The sequence below is a fragment of the Balaenoptera physalus genome, assembly GCF_965194825.1.
Source record: "Balaenoptera physalus genome assembly, chromosome: 2".
NCBI lineage: Eukaryota > Metazoa > Chordata > Mammalia > Artiodactyla > Balaenopteridae > Balaenoptera > Balaenoptera physalus.
The window spans coordinates 170,027,469-170,049,011 of NC_138883.1; the positions used below are offsets into that span (position 1 = coordinate 170,027,469).

General features: G+C 43.0%; 1 protein-coding gene across 3 annotated transcripts in view; it reads left to right on the forward strand.

Moving 5' to 3' along the window:
• GAD2 (glutamate decarboxylase 2) overlaps positions 1-15,269 on the forward strand; it is a 78,147-nt gene extending 62,878 nt beyond the window's left edge. For 2 of the 3 annotated variants that reach the window (XM_082452860.1, XM_082452861.1), the window contains one exon: positions 1,555-5,296. In XM_082452860.1, the coding sequence (XP_082308986.1) occupies positions 1,555-1,728 (174 nt within the window). In that variant the 3' untranslated portion in view covers positions 1,729-5,296. Of the gene's footprint in view, positions 1-1,554; positions 5,297-12,481 lie in introns of those variants that run through there. The other variant, XM_082452862.1, reaches the window with a different exon arrangement.
• The last annotated feature ends 6,274 nt before the right edge of the window (positions 15,270-21,543 follow it).

Genomic DNA, 21,543 nt, shown 5'->3' on the forward strand with positions numbered 1-21,543 from the left:
CTCATTGCAAACCAATGATTATGTAAGTGTTGATATTCAAAAGTCACATGTTTATAACACCATTCTATTTGAATCTATCCTTCATTTAAAATGAATACAACTGTGATAGAAGGCACAGTTCCCATATTGAACTGAGTTGCTGACTATGAATATCTAACATAAGTCTAAAGCTTCCCTGACATCTACATTCCTGGTTAGGTATTTGCAGCAACGAACCTAAAAGATCAATGTTATATTTACAGACTCCAGTGGTGAAATATGTGGACAGATCCTGCATACAGTTGGACATAATTTAAAATGTATGCCTCGTCCTTGGAGCTGTTCCTTTTATGCCACTCTTTACAGTCAATAAGGACTCAGGGAGCCCTCCATGTGCACACAGTGCTGTCCTGATAAAAGAAGTGAAGGACACTGTCCCTGCGTTCCAGGAGCTTACAGTTGAAGTACAAAGATGAAGTGTATTTTCTTATAACTGAGGGGATGATAGGAAATAGAATATAGACAGCATCTATGGATAAGGATCATGTACTTACAACTTAGAGAAAATATGCTAATGGACTGCAGAAGTCAGGAAAGGCTTCCTAGCGGGTGTAGGACAGTGGTGGAGCCTTGGAGTCTGCATAGGATACAAACTGGAAGTGAAAAGGAATTCTAAGCAAAGAGAACAAGTGTGACATGGTGAGACTGAGGACCAGTGTGAAGGGGTAAAACTATGTGTGGTACATCCAAGGGATATTGAATAAGTAGGTCTTGAATAAGTAGGATATTGAATAAGTAGGTCAGAGCTGCAGATTCATTTGGGTGGGCACTGGATGAGTCCTCAGAGCTGGTGACAAAAGGCATTTGTGCTGAACTGGAGTTTGAACTTAAATTCATACACAATAGAGGACCAAGGGCTGTAATCACCCATCTGGCATAAATGTGGTAAAATCTTGCCTGTGATCTGATTCTGTAATGTTAAATCCTTGTGGGTGCAGCCTTTTGCCTCAGCTGATTCTTCATGATTATTAGGTAATATATTTCAAAACATCTTATAAACTGAGTTAATGCAAAAGGAGAATAAAAAGAAACTAGGAAGCTTTAGGGTCTCAAGAAAGAAAATAGCTTTAGGATCTCAAAAGTCTGCTTATTTTCACACATCACTTGATAGTGAGCCTCACATCTTGGTAACCAGTCTGTGAACCATGTCTTACTTCCAATGAGGGAGAAAAAAACCTGTCCCCCAAATGTTGTACTGCCAAATTCTTTAACCTTGGAACCAACATCAGATTCTTCCTGGTCTCCCAAAACACTAAGTAGAAAGTCAAGGTGTCAAGCTCCTGATGATAGCCTACCACTGATTATTCCTTTTAGCGCCTTCGAGATCTTGAAGGTATTAAACTGCTCCAGCCTTCTGATCCCAAGAAAAGTGAGAGGCAATTCCTTCAAGGGATGACAAATATGGTTCTGATTGTTCAGTTAAAAACTACAAATGCTACTTGGTATTGGGTTCTTTCATGAAAGGAAGAGTCCCTGGGAGAAACAGTTACCGTCGTGGTCTGGTCTCTTCCACAGGTGGCTCCAGTGATTAAAGCCAGAATGATGGAGTATGGGACCACAATGGTGAGCTACCAGCCCTTGGGAGACAAGGTCAATTTCTTCCGCATGGTCATCTCAAACCCCGCAGCAACTCACCAAGACATTGACTTCCTGATTGAAGAAATAGAACGCCTTGGACAAGACTTATAATAACCTAGCTCACTAAGCTGTTTCAGTTCTCTAGGTAGACAATTAAGTTGTCACACACTGTGTAAATGTATTTGTAGTTTGTTCCAAAGTAAATCTATTTCTATATTGTGGTGTCAAAGTAGAGTACAGTTTAAAAATCAAAAACAAACAAACATTGCTCCTTTTAAAAATCCTTTCTTAAGTTTAGAATACCTCTCTAATAATTAGTGACAAAAGGCTGTGTTCTAATCAACAAGGAAAAGCTTAAAATTGTTACAAATACTTCCCTTACTTTTAATATAGTGTGCAAATCAAACTTTATTTTCACTTCAGAGTAGTAGGGTTGAATAGTGCCAAATTGCCCCTGAATCATAAAAGGTTCTCTGGGGTGCAGTGAAAAGGATAAAGTAAATATAAAATGTATGCTGACAATAAAAAAACTCTTGCCTCTTTCATAGTATTAGAAAAAAAATTTCTAATTTACCTATAGCAACATTTCAAATATATTTAAATACATATAATTTTACAAAAGGAAAATATATATATTAAAAAGAAATCCTATTTTGTAACATATAGATTTTTATTTTATATGGGTTATACAAACTGCAGGGGCAGATATTAAAAACTAAGCCAGACTTGTTTTTCTCTTTCTTTTAACGGAGGCACAATAAAACACTTAGCAAAGTTATTTTGAAACATCGGCCCACAGAATTCTTAAAAGGTATGATGCCTTCTTTCTGTTCATTTTATGACTTATCACATCTCTAAAGTTTGTATTACAAAACAGACACAAAAGAATACTGCAAGTTCTTTAAAATGATTGGTCAGCTCGACAATAAGACTCTCTCCCCATTTAAGTTTTCCATCCATTGGACCTTAGTAGACCCGCTCAGTAGGCCTGACAGCCACGCTTCATCTTAGACTAAATTAGGGTAATCGTCTCTCTTCTGCTTTCCAGTTCAGCCTGTTTAGAACAGAAGGTTGATGCCGGTTCTTGAGATATCTTCCCAGACAGTATTCTTTTATTAAGTCATTTGGATTTATTAGAGAAAATAAAAATAAAATCTAATCAGCCCGAGCAGAGGAATGAAACACTCCAGATGTGGCGAGCCCAGAAAATTAAACTTGGCCTTAGTTTAAACTTGTGTGAGAATAATGATGTCATCCTGGATGCCACAGTGTCCCTGCCCAGGAAGGAGCCGTTCCCCTCCCGGGTCATTGCTCTTTCCCATTCACTCCCCATTCCGACCCACAAAAGTCTCTCCTGCTAAGCTCCCCATCACTGGGCTTCCCAATAATTAATTTCTACTCCATTAGTGGTTATTTTTCTCTCAGGAAATGAGCTCACCTAGGATTTTGAGACAGACCTTCTTTTATCATCTGTCTCCCATCAAAACCCAAAGTGACCAGACTATGTAGAGATCATATGCTCCTTAGAATTCAAAATAATACTTTAAAAGCATCCTTCTGCCCCTGCAAACCTGATGGAGAGACATGAGCTAATGAGAACTCCCATAGATATTTATGGGGCACAGACAGTCAGAGTCAAAGAGCTAGTGGAGGAGCGTGGACCTATATATGCAGACTGCAGATGCACATTTAGGAACTTTCATCCTTTCTGTATGCCCCAGTCAGAGCAGTGGTCAGGAAGATGATAGGTGTATGAGGGAGGAAAGAGGACCCCATCCTTCGTCAAACAGAAAAGGCCTCTAACATGACCACGGGATCCAACCACCTGAAAGCTTCCCGAGCTTGCCCCTACATTCTCTCTCCCAGGTTATATATGAAAACGTTGGTATTTGAGATGAACATGGCTTTGAGCCCTCTCTGTCTAGGAAGCAAATGGATTCCCTATGACTATTAGAAGAAAACGCTTTATCTGTGCCCCAGAATTTCATGAAGGAACAAGGCTCCCATTCTAGGCTGGGTCTAATGGCCAAGCATTCCTTTCCTTTCTAGAAATTAGCTATTGAGAATAAGCACACAACTGCCCACCTATTGTGAGCCTCAGGCCACAGACCCCATCTCAGAGGCAGAGACACTAATTATCAAACCCGCCATCCTGCTTGGAGGAGACGGTGAAGCCCAGTGGCCTGATCTGGACAGATCCCTCTCTACTCCAGGATGCTTCTACCTAGGGTTATAGATTCTCTATCAGAAGCGGCTGCTTTTTCACTTGATGGTATGACAGAACTTAAAGGAGGAATATTTGTGCCTGTGTTTGAAATTCCAGCAAAATAGTTTTTACCAAGAGCTTGTTTCCCCGACCCCCTGCCCCTTCCAGGTTCTTCCCCAAGTTTGCTGGGAGCCTTGCTCAATCCTATGCAGTGAAATGCTACCAACCATAACCCAAGGAAGGAGGTAAATAAAAGCCTGATAAGTCCCAGTAGTTTAATAAATATTCTTTAAAGTAAGTTTGTAATCTACTCAAGAGAAAGGGAGGGAGGGAAGGAGGGAGGAAGGGAGGGACGGAGGAAGAAAGGAAGGATGGACAGAAGGAAGGAAGGAAGGAAGGTAGGACAGAGGAAGGAAGGAAGGAAGGAAGGAAGGGAGATTGTTTTGAACTTTACCCAAATTCCCAGTGCCAAAGGCCTTTATGTGGGACCATTCTTTACAAATATTAGAAAAGTTTGGCTTTAGCTTTAATCACAATTGACATGGCCATTTTCATTTAGATAGCAATATTGTGTTTGTTAGTTTTAAATACTTGAAAAAAAAAGTGTGGTATGTCTCCGTCGGAGACACATAAATGGTATTGACTTCCTGAACTGTCTCAAGGACGTGAGGAAAGAAAAGGAAATCAGTTGTGTGTGTAACTGTGTTGCCTTTATTATACTGCTAGTACTGTCTCGTCACCTCAGATGGGGGTTGTGCACTTTAGATCTGAACTTACAGTGTTGCAAATCAACATGTTTTGCTGTAAAAGCTTGTACAATATATTATTGATGTGTCTTTTCCTGTGTGGTAGCCGTACTGACTTTCTGAGAACCACATTCGCATCTGTGCCCATTAACTCTCTCGCCCGCCCTCTCTCTGCTAAACGGTGTGCCCTCCACCTCAGCTCTCGCAGGGAATACCCTCGGCTCCGCTCGCTGCTGAGAAATCTCCTTTGAGAACTGTGGGATTTCACAAAGTGCAAGGAGGATGCTACTTTAGTGTCTCCGAGAACAGAGGAAACCAATATGGAGGGTCACAAACAGCCAACGTTGCAGGCACTGTCCCTGCTAAGGTTTGGAGTAGGTGCTACTCCTCAGAATATGGACCAAGAAAGCACGGGTGTAAATATAGCAGCAGGACAAGGAACCCAGGAACCTAACGGCGGGTATCATCGCACGTGCCCTCCTGTTTTCAAATGCTAAGTGCAAATGCTGTGTATTGATTAGTTACCTGTGCCAAAGTCCTGTTCCCAATCAGTGTTTCTGAAAGACATTGACATCTCCCAGCATCACTCTGTTACTAAAGACAGAAATCAATAAAAACTATAAACACGTGGCAACCTGTTCTTCATACCAAATATAAACTTGTGTATGATCAAAGTATTTTATGTGTTGTTTCTCTAAATCCAAATAAATGTGTAAACGTGGACGTACCTCAGGCTCTGGATGTGTATCTCCGGCTTTGCAGGCTGTGTGAGGGGCTCATTTCTAGTGAACTGCCTGCATCAAAGGCCCTTCACTTGTCACAGAGCTCAGAGCATTTTTGGGTCTTTGCCGGGAAAAAATCTCTTACTTCCACAGTCGCTTCTGCAGGATATTGCTTGACCACTCTGATTTCTCCTTCAGTCAGACCCAGTCTTTAACAAAAAATGTATGTATTATGGAAAATTTCACGTACACACAGAAGTGGGAAAAATAAGTATAATAACCTCCCACGAAGGCTTCACCCAGCTTCAAAAGTTACTAATTCAGAGCCTGAATCTTGTTTCATCCATCCTTCCCCCCGACCGTGTCCTCCCAACACCAAATAATTTTCATGTGAATCCGTAAAAGATAAAGAATCCTTTTTAAAAAGTCCTCAATACAATGATCCCAACTAAAATGATGATAATAATAATAATAATAATGCCATAATGATATCAAATATCTCATTGCCTGGATTCTCAGATCTAAAGCAAAACCCATGGCCCATGGCCCGTGCCCAGGAAGCTGAGGCCCCCATGAATTTCAGGACATACTGTATGCAATGCCAGTGCTCAATGCAACGCCCTATAATGTACGTGCGGGCTATGCGTGGGCTGTTGTGTATCTTCCGTTGTGTCAAGTTTATTTCTGGACCTCTGTGGGTTGTGATTCTGGGAGGTATCACATGTTTGGAGGCTTTCCTCCCGTGCTCTTAGAGGTTAAGAAGTGCAGGCAGGTTAAAAGCTAGAACGTTGGGCTTCCCTGGTGGTGCAGTGGTTGAGAATCCGCCTGCCAATGCAGGGGACACGGGTTCGAGCCCTGGTCTGGAAGATCCCACATGCCGCGGAGCAACTGGGCCCGTGAGCCACAACTACTGAGCCTGCGCGTCTGGAGCCTGTGCTCCGCAACAAGAGAGGCCGCGATAGTGAGAGGCCCACGCACCGCGATGAAGAGTGGCCCCCGCTTGCTGCAACTAGAGAAAGCCCTCGCACAGAAACGAAGACCCAACACAGCCATAAATAAATAAATTAATTAATTAATTTATTTAAAAAAAAAAAAGCTAGAACGTCACGAAGATTTAATTGGTGGAATGTATCCTGATTTGCCTTATCATGTCCAGTCTGCCCTATGGTCTTGAGATGCCCTTTAAGGTATTAGCCTGGAGTGAAGAGATAGTATTGATACTTCAAGCAAACAAATGGAGGAGGGGGGAGGACGTAAGAGATGAAGTTTCTGGAAAATTTCAATATTGCTTATAGGGGAACCAATGGACACCAGCCAAATATAGAGGGAACACCTCGACATTCGTGCCTTGGTTTCCGTTGTTCCCTCAGGCTGGGAAGAATCTCCCGAAACTCCTCGCATCTTCATGGGCGTTGTTATAACAGTAATCTTCACAGATTCTTGTGCGGCTTAAATAAAATGTTAGCAGTTAGTGCGGTGCTTTGTACCCAATAGCATGCAACAAATCTCGTTATTATACTAACGCTGGTAATTGTACGTGAATTCTATAAACCAGCTCTTGCTGTCTCCTTCCATGCTCAGCGTCCTCCGAATTCCCTACTTTCTGTTGGTCAGCAGTATTCGTACGTAACAGGTTGAGGCTGGAAACGTCCTCTTCTGCATTTTCCTCTGCTCGCCCAATGTTAATCATAAGCAGAGTCTGTTTCTTATCCTTCTGTGTCATCACCCTTCCTTCCTGGCCGCCCTCCAACCACACACATGCCCTGACAGGACTCTCCGATCTCTGGTGCTCTCCTACAGGTAGAAGGCACTCCATCCATACCGTCACCGGCTCTGCCCCTGGTGTGGGACATGTTCTCCGCCAAGCCCATTTCCTCAGCTGAGAAATGAGGTGGGACTACTTGATCGCCAAAGGAAAAATGTAGGTGGAAGGTGGTTTAAGATGACAGGTTTATAAACCTGGAAGGGTCCTTAGATGCATTAATTAATTCAGCTAACCTTTACTGACAGGCTACCATGTGCCAGATGTTTTCATATATTAATCCAGCGCCTTTATTTTATGAGTGGGACAAAGGAAGCTCAGAGAAGTGTAGCCATTTTCTAAAGTCAAACTGAATTCATAGCACAAACAGCACTTATATATACGTTCTGTATCTAATATGACATATACACACCCACATACACACATATAACCACATAGATCAAAGTGTGTGCACACACACACACACACACACACACACACACACACACATCCATTATAATTTAATGGACTTAGTGGTCCAACAATAAAATTCTAATTTATTTCAGTTATTGACACAAAACAAAAGCAAATACTAGCTCAGTGTTCAAGTTTAAGGAGAACTGGAGGGGCCGAGTCCCTTCAGCACCAGCAGTGGTGCTACAAAAGCATCTTGTGAATACTTGGTTGGTTAACAGGCATAACTGTTGAATTCCACCATGAAATGGAGAGGCTTGGAAAGAGGAAAGGCCAGGGCAGAGAGGCTGGGGAGGCTCTAGGGAGTAGCTCTGTGCTCCTGTCACCACCTCTTCAGCTTGCCATTCATTCTGCAACCTGTTCTTCCAGCTCCCACGTGACTGGTACACTAGCGATTTCCCAGGAAAATGTCAAATAAAAATTGCTCTAAAAGGATAAAATAACTACACACGGACAATTTTCTGCCATAGAGAGAGCAGAGGATTGCACGTGAAAGCAAAGATGGGATAAAACTTTTGACGTGGAGGGCTGAGAGGGTGGATAGAAATAGACCAAAGGCCAGGTAAGTGAATATATCGGAATATATTGGATCACCCCAGATCTGGCCTGCTCCTTCCTGAGGGTGCTATGGCCCTTTCTCACAGCTGGGCTCGCCTGGTCCACTCCCAGAAGCCCAATCCAAGGGGGCTGCTCCCGTTTTCATTAGAAGAAAATACTATTCCTGAAAAGCCCTGACTCAGTTTCACCTTTGCCCCAAAGCCTCCCTCAAGGGCCCGCAATTAAATACACCGCGATTCTAAGGGTTTCATCTGTGTCACCTGCCACTCGCTGGCATCCCTGTTGCCTTGAAACTGTTCTCCAGCCATTTCTCATCTGTGAATCTAGTCTTTCTGTTTCGCTTTGAGGGCAAAGACAGGTCTTCTGATCACAGGCTTAGAGACCTGCAGAGACTCTGAAAGATCATCCGTCCAGAGTTTTGCAAACTCTGGCCCGAGGACCCAGGGAGAAGGAAGATATCTCTAGTTTGGAGCAGAATGAGAAGTTCAGGATGAGGAAGGGGTTTTGTATAGCTGAAGCCAGTCTCCCATCGCAGATTATGCCCTTGATGCATTTCACTGTTGCTCTCATTCATCAATGCCCTATCATTTCTAAAATGATAGCAATGATATCTTGTTCGGCAAGAGAAAGAGTTAGCAACTCTGCTAACTGCATTTTTCCTATAAACCACAAATCTGAGAACCACTAATGCCATGAAATCTTTCCAGTTCTCCCCACCCCCAAACTCCATTTCATGACACTTAGCTTTTAATAAATGCTATTTAAATTGACTGGAAGATTTGTAAGCTAGACTGAAAGCTTTGAAAGACTATGGATAGTGATGTAGTCTACATGTTGTGAGAAGCTACTGATGCCACAATAATATTTTCATTTTCAAATCCACACACATCCCAACATCTCTTGGCATTAGACTCCTCGTACTTGATTGCTTGCATTTTATTGCAGTTTACCCAGACAGGTGCCATCTTTGGCTCCATGCTGACTGTGCAAAACAATGAGATTTTTCTCCCCCCAGGGAACCACTTAAAGGTATTAGAACCTAAGATCTTTCATGATGCTTCAAATAAACAAGAACCTTCAAAATTAATCTTTGGTAGATAGAGGAGAAGTTGTGACCCTGAAATATCAAAAGCATCTTTTCATTTCACTCTGTTGGCTTCAGAGGAGAGTGAGTTACAGGCTCTTTCAAGATCTAGATGTTGCCCAGGCTCCAGTGATTAGAATGGCAATTCTTTTTGTACTTCACATAGTGTTTCCTGGTCCATGATTCAAGCAGATGTACAAATTTGCCACCGCATGGAAACTGACAATTCTCGGCAACATATATCGAAATGTGCATTGAGGAAAAAAGCACCTGGCTTAACATCTGTCCTTGTTTATTTGAAGAAAACTCTGATTAGAAATGACTTAATAAACTCAGTTCTTTTCTTTATTCTTACCTTCCCAGTTAATTCTTAGTGGAAGTTTGCAGTAGGGGATAGGTAGGGAGATGAGTAGAAGGAGGGAGAAATGAAGCTGCTATTATTATTATTATTACTACTACTACTACTATTATTATTATTATTTTAGGCTGTGCCGCACGGCATGTGGGATCTTAGTTCCCCGACTAGGGATTGAACCCACACCCCCTAAATTGGGAGCGTGGAGTCTTAACCACTGGACCACCAGGAAGTCCCTAAGCTGCTATTATTGTTTTAATCTCTTCATCCCAAAAGGACATCAGAGAGGGTTGTTTTTTTTTTTTTTTCTTCTGGCTTTCCATGAGCTGCAATTAACAAATATCTACATCATGGGTATATGTGAGTATTTTAAGACTAAATGATGAAAGAGATTTGTTTTGACTGTAAAAACAATATTACCCCAATGTAGATGAGATTTTTGAAGATGTCCCCATTCCCATACGTCCCCTGATATTTTTTGCATCTGTAATAGTAAAGACATTCCAATTCCCATGCTAACCCAAGCAGCATTGAAATTACCTGCCCAGCGTTTACGATAAACCACCACAGGTGTTCATTACAGAAGCAGAGGGGTCCCAGGGAAATTTCTTCCTGTCCTTGACATCTACTGAGGCACCGAGTCCCATTAACTTCCTTCCCAGAGACTGCCATGGCCAAATAAACACAAATCTGATTTAGTAGGTGTTATGAGTGCTTGTGAGTTCTATAATTTCAGGGAGGAGGCGGCCTAAAGGGCTGGGTTTGTGATGGCCAGGAAACCTAGGCTACTGCCAGGAGAGATGAGGTCTGTGTGCTCATATTTTCATTCCTCCAACAAGGCAGCTGCTGGAGACATTGCCTGGCCTCAGATGCCAGCTCTGCTACTGATTAGCTCTGTGACCCTGAGCAAATCACTTAACCTCTCTGAACCTCAGTTCCATCTGTAAAGTGAGGACAAAACTAGCACTTACCGCCTAGGATGATAGTGAAGATTCAGATGAGAAGAGAACCCGTGCCTGAAACACAGTGAATGTTCAGTATGTGTTCAATATATTTTGATTCTGGCCTGCTGCCTGTAAGGACCAGGCTTCCTAGGCAAGCCCTTCATCCTACTTCGCTCACCTAGAGAAGATCATCCTGAACACAGAGTGGACGTGGCAGCACGTCTCCCTGTAGAAAGCCATTCTGTGATTCATCCCTGTGGACCACAGGCTGGGGACTGAGGCGGCCTCGGCTATAGATTCAGCCTTCCCTTTTGCAGAGAAAAGAGACCCAGGAGGACTGGGCAGGGTAGCTGAGGAGAAAGGAAGAACAAGAGGAAGTGAGTTATCTCAGTGGGGCTGAATCATCCAGTAGCTATTTGAACCCTTTTCCCCAGGGAGCATCCTTGCCTCAGACAGGCACCCAGCAGAGTTAGAGCCAATGACATGGGCATCAGCTTTGGCTTCACTGGAATGGCTAACGTGGTCACGTCCCCAAGCCCTCCCAGCTGCCATTTATACAAGGAGAATGAATCCTTGGCCGCACACCACGAGAAGGAAGAGTGGCTTGGTCTCCCCAAGCCATTAAAGAGTTTCCAGTGCCTCAAAAAGCAAGTAGCAAAGAAGCACTAAAAGATCTGTATTGAAGGTCACCCCTGCCCGGGAGCTGCTGCCATTAGTCCTGGCCTTGTAGCACGTGTACAGAAAAACACAAATAAACACACAAAAAGTGGGATTCTCTACTTGGAATCCTGTTTCCCACTTCTGAAAAAAATGTTTGGGGTCTCGGTTACAGTGTCAGAACTGAGGCTTTTGGCTGTGAAAAAGTAATTAAAAGCTTATTATAGTTGACAAAGAAATGACATTCAAGAGGAATTTTAATTTACTTAAACACGGTAACTTTGTGAATTCCAAGGAAACTCAATTACACAAACTCGAGAAAAGGAGAGATTCCAAGAGTTTCTTTCAATTCACATTTTAGTTGGGCCAAAGGAAATCTTGCTGCTAAGGCTTTTGCCTTCTCTTTCTTTCCTTAAATAACTGCTTTAGGATGGTGGAGATCAAGATCGTAAAGAAGAGGGATTTTCGTTAGTATTCATTTTATTTAAATTGTTGCTGGACTTCCCTGGCGGTCCAGGGGTTAGGACTCCACGTTCTCAGGGCCGAGGGCCCCGGTTCGATCCCTGGTTGGGGAACTAAGATCCCACAAGCAGTGGGTGGCACCACCAAAAAAAAAAAAAGTGTTGCGTAAGGTCTCCGTTCCCTCTGTACTGTTGAGACATGTTCTAGAGGGAGAGACCACCCCTCCCTGTGCATCTCCACAGCTGGCTGGGCTCAGGCTGGTGTATATTCAGGAAAGAGCAGATGCTTCCCATTATTCCCTAGCAGCCAAGAAGTAAAGAAAGCGTTTCCTTCTTTCTGTGTATGTGCTTGTTAAAGTTGCAAAAATAAAGCATCCTTTCACTTCACTTTTTTAAAAGGGTGGATAGAGTTTCAGGTAAAATATCTCTCCAGAATGAGCATCTCTAGTTAGGCATGGGTGGGAAATTAAATTCTGGTATTGAGTGATTCTCGCTGCTCCTGTCACAACAAGTTATGATAATTTATTATGAAATGATTCAGTCTAGGAGTAAATCCACTGCGTGATGGTCTCCAACCCACTGACACCATTAATCTGATAATTAGAGCAGTGATCACTGAGGGAATCCGGGGATGGAGGAACAGGCAAGGCCTGGCTTAATTCTTTTGTCTTGGATTCACTCTGACTCTGAAGCAGATATTGCAAAATGCCACAAGCCCCTTCCATTCTTCCTGACAAATTCCCTATTCCTCAGTAATAGATTGTCTTTTCTCAGGTAAATTCTGAATGTCTTTTCCTCATCTGTAAAATTGGGTTAGTGATACTTATTGCAGGGGATTGAAAGGCTTCAACGAGAAAATATCTGTAAGGCCCTTGGCAATAGGAAGCGGCCAGTGACTCTTCTCTTCTTTCCGCAGCTCTGCGCTGTGACTGCCCTTCCTGCCTGCGGTATTAGAATCACCTCCTGATGGAATTGCTGCGGGCAAGTCAACCGGATCCACATATTCGTTATAAATGTGATTGTTTGCTACCCCGGGTAGCTCTTCCTATAAACTAAGGGGGCTTTGATTTGGGGTTTCTTTGTTTAAATAAAACATCCACTGAGACAAGGCACTTCTGCAAAAAGAGCCAGGGGTTGGTTGGAGCACACTGGGAGCAGGTTTTACTCCAGTAAACTCGTGTATAAGGACTTTATTGGATTCGATTTAGAGGAGGGCCCACCAGGGGCAGATCAGATAATCACCTATTAGCTGGCGAGCAGTAGCCACCTGAGACAGAGGACCCCAGGCGGACAGATGCCACTGCAGCTGCCTTTGCTGCAAAGCGGTGACTCACGTGAGCAAGGAAAGCCTCGGCAAGAAGGGACAGAATCCACGAGTCTTCGTCTCCCACACCCCACACAGCTTGGGAAGAATCTCATTCCACCTTCATCAGCCTCAGGCACGGGCTGGAGAAAGCTGCCCCCTCACACCAAAGGCAGCAGTCACCTTCTAATTGGCCTCCCTAATTTTACACTCTGTCTTGACCTTTCCTAGTAAACGCATTTCAGTCTACAGATGTTCTTCTGCGTACAGCTTTCCCCCTTTTCCATAGATACTAATATATTTTCATTGCCGTTGACTTCTTAACTGTCTGTAATTTTAGTTTTGATTTTTCTTTTACACTTGAAATATATTGATCTATATCGAAAGATGTAGAAGAATATATAGTACTCTTACTTTTCACGTGGTGAGTTGTTTTGGGCTATCCCCTTGTTACTTTCTAGTTGTAGTGAACCATAGTTGGAAATGGAGCCTGTATAATAGAATTTAGTGACATTTACTGTCTAGCCAAGTATATGATTAACTACATAAATATTAATGGTCACTTGTATATGGATACAAATTTCTATGTGTGTGTATATGTATGTATGTATGCACATATATCAATATATGTTCACATACATATGTAGATATAAAATTACCATTTTATATATGTACATAATTTTCAAGGTTTATATCTGTATGTTATGTATGATACTTATATACATGAATATGTAATCTAATTGTAAAATTGCTATTTAAATCCTCTATGTTCACTGGAATATAGCTGCAATACCAGGGATTTTTGCTTATTCTTTCCTTTGCTCTAATCTTGAGCCTATAGAGCAGTTCCTGAAACATGATAGGCATCTAATAAGTATTTGCTTGAACGCTAAATATCCATATAGTTTCTGCTCTGTATGTCTGTTTTTGAGAGAGAGAGATTAAAATGTCCCATTAGGGTTGTGGCTTTGTCAAAGACTGCTTGAATGGACAAAATGTTTGTGAGAGAAAGGAGCTGACAACCTTGTTTAAAAAAACTAAACAAAACTCCTGATTGATTCAGCAAAGATTTACTGTATATCTCTTGTTTGCCGGGGACAGAGAGTTTAAAGATGAAGAAGACTTCATGCCAGAGCTGCTGTTTTACATATTTACGTATTTCCAGAGGCACCATCCACAGCATGAGCTGAATATCTCCCCCTAGCGGTGAGCCCTGCACCCTGCACAGCTATACAGTAGGGCCCTGACTCTGCCTGTCCTCAAAGGGTCTTGAAAATCTGTTAGGTGGCTCAGAGGCTTGAACCCCAGGAGGGGACAGCCCACCCCCTGGCGTCAGGAGATTTAAGAAAGATGATTGAGTTAATGGGAGTCACGTGATTTAGGGGGCTGGTTTACTCTATGAGAGTCATGCGATCCAAGGGGCTGATTGAATCAGCCAGAGCACCATCCCCCCAAGGGGGACAGCACCTATGTAAAAAACTGTGTATATAATATGTGTACCCAAAGGAACTTTGGGTACACAAAATATATATACAACTGTGTACGTACTATGTGTTCACAAAGGAACTTTGTGTACACAGTGCATATACACAACTGTGTACACCAAAGGGCACCAGGGCCACCCCCCCATGGGGGACAGCCCCTTCCTTGGCTGTACACCAGGCTGTGCACGTGCACTTCAAGAGGTGCAGGTCTACCTTAAGAGGTGCACATCTGTCCCAAGGGGGGCATGTCCACCCTAAGGGTTCATGTCCACCCCAAGTGCGGCAATTTCATCCCTAATGGTGTACGTCCACCCCAAAAGGTACGTCATCATCATCTGATGTACAGCAGGGAGTGAACGGGCACCGCACGAGGCACCCTAGCACCCCCAAGGGGGACAGCACCCTCCCTGGCTGTACACCAGGCTGTGCACGTGCACTTCAAGGGGTGCAGGTCTACCTTAAGAGGTGCACGTCCACCCAAGGGGTACATGCCCACCCCAAAAGGTACGTCATCATCATTTGATGTAGCCCAAGGGGTGCAGTCCCCCCTAAGGGGTGCATCAGCATCCTCTGATGTACACTAGGGGGTTCACGGGCACCCCAAGTGGTGCACGTCAACACTAAGACATGCACGTCCACCCCTAATGGGGCACGCCCATCCCAAGATGGGCATGACCACCCTGAGGGGTACACCATCATCATCTGATGTACACCAGGGGTGCACGGTCACCCCACAGGCGGCTCATCCGCCCCCAAAGGGGGACAGCACCACCTTCTCCCGCGTGCATTGCGTGTTTCTAAAATCTAAACGGGAACGTAGCATCTTCCCTCCTTGTGTTGGTGGTTGAAGGCATGGCGGTGACCGGTGGGCATCACCCCGCAGTGGGGGCTCACAGCTGGGGGCCCGCATGTGCCCTCACTCCACCGCCCTGCCCTTGGTCGAGCTGCTGCACCCTGGGGCTGGGCTCTGTGCCGGGGTCTGCGAAGTGCAGCGCCCCTGGCAGATGCTGGTGGGGAGTGGGAGCCTGGAGACCTGGCACCTGCTCGAGCCCTACAGCCCCACCTCCCTGGGCTGAAAGCTTGCTTTCAGTTCTGGAGATCTGGGAGATAGTAACCTTGGGGCCCTGAAGAACTTCACTCCATCTACAGGAGCCAGAAGACCTCTTGAGGTGGAATTATTCTTAGGGCAACTACAATGATAATAATAACTTTCGCTTTAGAACTTTTTATTTGAGACCATGCTTTTATATACTTCATTTGATTGTAATAACCACTCACAATGTGGGTTGAATTGTCATAATTTTTTAGATGAGGATGTGAAGGCTCTGAGAGGTGGATAAACTCTAATTGAAGAAGGAGCCAGGTTTTTTGTTTTTTTTTTAAATTAATTAATTAATTTATTTTTGGCTGTGTTGGGTCTTCGTTTCTGTGCGAGGGCTTTCTCTAGTTGCGGCAAGTGGGGGGACACTCTTCATCGCGGTGCGCGGGCCTCTCACTATCGCGGCCTCTCTTGTTGCGGAGCACAAGCTCCAGACGCACAGGCTCAGTAGTGTGGCTCACGGGCCTAGTTGCTCCACGGCATGTGGGATCTTCCCAGACCAGGGCTCGAACCCGTGTCCCCTGCATTGGCAGGCAGATTCTCAACCACTGCGCCACCAGGGAAGCCCAGGAGCCAGGTTTTGAAACCAGCTGGTCTGACTTCAGTCCAGTGATGGTTTTCCTGTGATGTGCTCCCTCACAGGGGAAGCAGGGACCATATTTTTCTCAACCAATCAAAGCAATTAAAGTAATCACTATACCAAACCTAATCATATGAAACTTTCAATTTAATCATCACAGCAGGACTGTTAAATGAATAAAACAGTAATATCTTCCTTTTTTTCCAGAGGCAACATTATAGCATGAAAGGGCACAAAACCATGATACAAGTCAGAAATCCTGACACCTAGTGTCTCCACCTGACTTTTCTCATTTATAAAATAGAATCAATAACACTTACTGTTGGGACTTCCCCGGTGGTCCAGTGGTTAAGAGCCTGCTCTTCAAATGCAGGGGGCGTGGATCCCTGGTCAGGGAACTAGGATCCCACATGCTGCATGGTGTAGCCAAAAAATTTTTTTTATTATTTCCCATTACAGGGCTTTTAAGGTACATGTGAAGGCACTTTGAAAACTGTACCATTATTTTTTAAACTTCTGAAGTCCCTTCACCCCAATTACAATTCCTTCATCAGCTTAGATGCTTTTCAAGATGTTAGAAGAAAGAGAATATATCACATTTGCTCATGGAGGCTTTAAACACTTAGCTGAAATCATTTGAATTAATAGATCTGGAAAAAGAGGTTTGGAAGAAGATGTTTTCTTTTGATAGAGTGAGATGAGCTATTGTCGTGTTGAGTCGTGGGTGTATATCTGAGCTACCTGGAATCCAGCGTGCATGTCCAAGTCTCTAAGTGAGTGCCGCCAAGTGAGCTGAGATGTTTGGGACTCAGCCGTCTACCTGGACGTTGGTGCCCTCGATGGCAGTTTCTATGCTCTGAGACCCAGAACACATTCTGATGCAACCAGTTAGCTATCTTCTTAGAAGCTTAAAAAATAAATTTTGGGGGCTTCCCTCATGGCACAGTGGTTGAGAATCTGCCTGCCAATGCAGGAGACACGGGTTCGAGCCCTGGTCTGGGAAGATCCCACATGCCGCGGAGCAACTGGGCCCGTGAGTCACAACCACTGAGCCTGCGCGTCTGGAGCCTGTGCTCCACAACAAGAGAGGCCGCGATAGTGAGAGGCCCACGCACCGCGATGAAGAGTGACCCCCGCTTGCCGCAACTAGAGAAAGCCCTCGCACAGAAACAAAGACCCAACACAGCTAAAAATAAATAAATAAATAAATTTATAAAAAAAAAAAGTAAGATCAAAGAACATTTAAAAAAAATTAAAAGAAATAAATTTTGGCCTCTTCAATATATTTTATAGTAAAACAAAAATTTTGGAAGGATCTAGACAGGTTACAAAAGAGGAAAGAATAACAAAAATTGGGCAGTCAACACGAATAACCCTGCCAACTTGATAGGTGATCAAGGAAACTCGAATTGAAAACAGTTATACACTTTTTAACCTATCCAGCTGGAGAACATTTTTCCAAAATATTCAAGGTGAGTGTTGGTGACGTGAGGTGAAACAGACACTAGTGGGGAAGTACACTGGTACAGCTTTTCTGCAAAGACATTTGGAGGTATATGTGGGGAGCCTTACAATTATTAATGACCTTAGAGCAAGTAATTCCAATTAGAGGATGTTTTCTTATGGAAACAATATAGTTATAGGTCACACAAATATTTATTTGTGAGGATATTCATTATGGTGTTAATCATAATTGCAAAATATTAAAAACAACTTAAATGTTCAATAGTAGGGGAATGGTTAATAAATTATTCAACAATATGATGGAATAGAGTCGACCATTTAAAGTCATGTTTTTGAATAACATTCTAATGGTAAGAAAAACGTTAGTAAGGATGAAAGTGGGATGCAAACCTTTTTGCTTACACATATAATTTATAGGTAGATACGAATAGATACCCTCTATATCTCAAGCTGATAGTAATCATCTTTGGGCAGAGGAATTATTTTTCTGTATACTTTATTTACATTATATATAACATATATATATATAATACAACACATTTTATAATCAGAAAAACATTACTTGAAGAAAATTCAGGGGATTCAGGAATGCCTTCATTAAATTCAGATCTTTTAAAATGTAAAATAAAATTTTAAGGTATTAAAATGTAAGGTATTACAAATAAGGGTTACAGTACCATTTCAGCAAATGAATGAATAAGTTAGGCAGATTGCCAAGAGGTTATTGATTTAAGAGACAAAATGGCAAACCACTGTAGATAATATTCACATTTTTCCAGTAGTAATAAAGAAACCACTAATTTTCTAAAATAGCAGGTACTGAGTTGGAGACTTCTAAAGGTACTTAATTTCACCACCTATTTTTTACATAGTGCCTGTATTTTAAAACATGGAAAACTTAAAATTTCAGATAGAAGGAGAAATTTGTTTCTGAATATCACTTGGAATTTTGGTGTTTCTGGAAAAGATTTAATAATTGCTGGGAATAAGTACCTGATTGATTTACTCTGAAGAGTGCATTTTCTGAATCAGCATTCTGAATTAAATGGGGCTGTTCAGATGGATCGTTTTACTTCAACTTTAAATATTTATGGTCAGACTGATGCCAGATAATATATAACATCTTGAATATGCTTATGAAACACTGAACTCCTGCATTTTATTTTACAGTGTAGCTCTTGCAATATATTACCACATCAAAAACAGGTACATGGATTTTGATTAATTTTGTGCTAAAAACATCACACATTATCTGTTACATTTTTCTTATTATGTTCTAGTTGCCTCAGCCTTTGAGTTTTATATTCTTAACTCATTTTCATAGAATCTCCAAAGTTAGTGTAATTTACCCACACTTCCCAGGTAAGTGCTGAACTGCTTCTGAGTCAGAGGAAACCAAATGAAGCCAGCAAAACAGAACAAAGTTTCTTGACAATGTTCAGCCTCCTCTTGACTTGTTGTCTGTATAGTTTGCTTAAACATTCTATCTTCTATAAAATATTTTAACAGTTTTCTGTGTGCAAATTACTTTTCTTTTCTTTTTTTTTTTTGGTGCCAAAACCCGGGAATGAATGTGTGCAACTTTAACATGAAAAAAATGGTTATTGTTTCAATTCAGTAGAAAAAGTTTTGTTGTAAATTTAGTCATAAACTGTTCTAATGCAGTAGAAAACTCCTCTCTGATAGGAGTCTGGAGATAGTTCAATTAATTTTAAAAGTCAATTAAAATAGGGAATCATAGAAAAATCATTTAAAAATTTACCTTAAACATTTTAATTCAACATAAAACATGTAAAAGTACACTCATTTGCCAATTTTATGCAGCATCAGGACTTTTTTTTTTAACATCTTTATTGGAGTATAATTGCTTTACAACAGTGTGTTCGTTTCTGCTTTATAACAAAGTGAATCAGCTATACATATACATACATCCCAGTATTTCCTCCCTCTTGCATCTCCCTCCAACCCTCCCTATCCCACCCCTCTAGGTGGTCACAAAGCACCGAGCTGATCTCCCTGTGCAACGCAGCTGCTTCCCACTAGCTATCTATTTTACATTTGGTAGTGTATATATGTCCATGCCACTCTCTCACTTCGTCCCATCTTGCAATTCCCCCTCCCCATGTCCTCAAGTCCATTCTCTACATCTGCGTCTTTATTCCTGTCCTGCCCCTAGGTTCTTCAGAACCATTTTTAATTTTTTTAGATTCCATATATATGTGTTAGCATATGGTATTTGTTTTTCTCTTTCTGACTTACTTCACTCTGTATGACAGACTCTAGGTCCATCCACCTCACTACAAATAACTCAGTTTCGTTTCTTTTTATGGCTGAGTAATATTCCACTGTATATATGTGCCACATCTTGTTTATCCATTCATCTGTCGATGGACACTTAGGTTGCTTCCATGTCCTGGCTATTGTAAATAGAGCTGCAATGAGCATTGTGGTACATGACTCTTTTTGAATTATGGTTTTCTCAGGGTATATGCCCAGTAGTGGGATTGCTGGGTCATATGGTAGTTCTATTTTTAGTTTTTTAAGGAACCTCCATACTGTTCTCCATAGTGACTGTATCAATTTCCATTCCCACCAACAGTGCAAGAAGGTTCCCTTTTCTCCACACCCTCCCCAGCATTTATTGTTTGTAGATTTTTTGATGATGGTCATTCTGACTGGTGTGAGATGATACCTCTTTGTAGTTTTGATTTGCATTTCTCTAATGATTAGTGACAGCATCAGGACCTTGAGCACGGGGCTTGATTACTGAAGTGCTGTCCTTTTTTAAGCCATACCTGTAACTCATCCTTTCCATAGTGGGTTTGTTTTTTCTGGTTTTTGTTTTTTGGGTTTTTTTCTAATCAATAGCGAGAAAACTTGTGACATTTGCAAAACAATCTGAGCATAGAATCTTTCAGGTTTTGACCACACCTGATCTACAGCAAACTGATTTTCAGTGACCTCCTTTTATTGGGTCTTTCCAAAGCACCCTCCTTCATTTTCATGAGAACAAAGCCCCTCTCACTGCAGTTCTATTTCATTGATTAATGTGACATTTATGTGTGTTATATGAGTATAGTAACAAGTAAAACTGGTGTGAACCAGTTCTGGGAACCAGCAAGGTCACCTTCTGGCTAGCGTGGGTCTCAGCAATGGGGACCACAGCCCTGCAGTCTGTTTTACGAAGGGGACAAGGGAGAGTTGTGACAAGCAGTGAAGTGGAGGGTACATGACAGAGCTTGTGATGGACAGGTTATGGGAAAACACAAATATCGGAAGCAAACGCCTGGAAATCTTCCCTTGTCCTGTGACATCAGCTGGTGGCTTAGCAGGGGATTAGCGTACATATATGGCGGTCTTGCTGGCTACAGCCTAAGGGTGAGCAGCTTGGGGCCCGCACAGCAAGCCCAGCTCTGCAGACCCATTCTCCAGGGCCTGCTTGGTTGGCTGAGCCAGCCTGGGGCCTGTGGGCAGAGGGCAGACAGCTGCGAGCTCTGAGCGAGCCCCGTGTATGATGATCCTGCCCTTCTCTCCAGTCTCCAGAGGTAGAAGCAGCCGTTCACAACAGGTCCGGTCTAGAGCTGGCAGAGCTGCGTCTCTCTCGGCCTTTCTCCTGGGCCTTCTCTTGGCGGTGTGCCCGGGGGGAGGCGGGGAGGCCCACGGTTAGCTCTGCCCTGCTGCCCACAAGGAACCAGGCTGCAGCCTGCCTGTGGAAGGAGCTTCCAGGACCTTCAGCCACTCGCTCCTGGCTGTATCAGGGAGCACCAGTCATGCCAGCCCAGCTGGGTCCCCCTCGAGTGGCCTGGCAGGTCCAGCCATTGCTGCACGGCCGTGAGGGCTGCCACTCAGCCCCTGGACTGCAGCCCCAGAGTGCATCCCAGAGGCTGGTGCTCTGATGGTGGGGCCACCTGCGGAATCTATCCATTCTGACCCCGAAGACTCCCTTTTTAGGTCACGTTAGTGGTTTCTCAGGAAGTCAAAAGCTGTTGTTCAGATGGTGTCCAGTGACGAATCCAAATATCTCATTCTTGTGCTCCTTCAAATACCA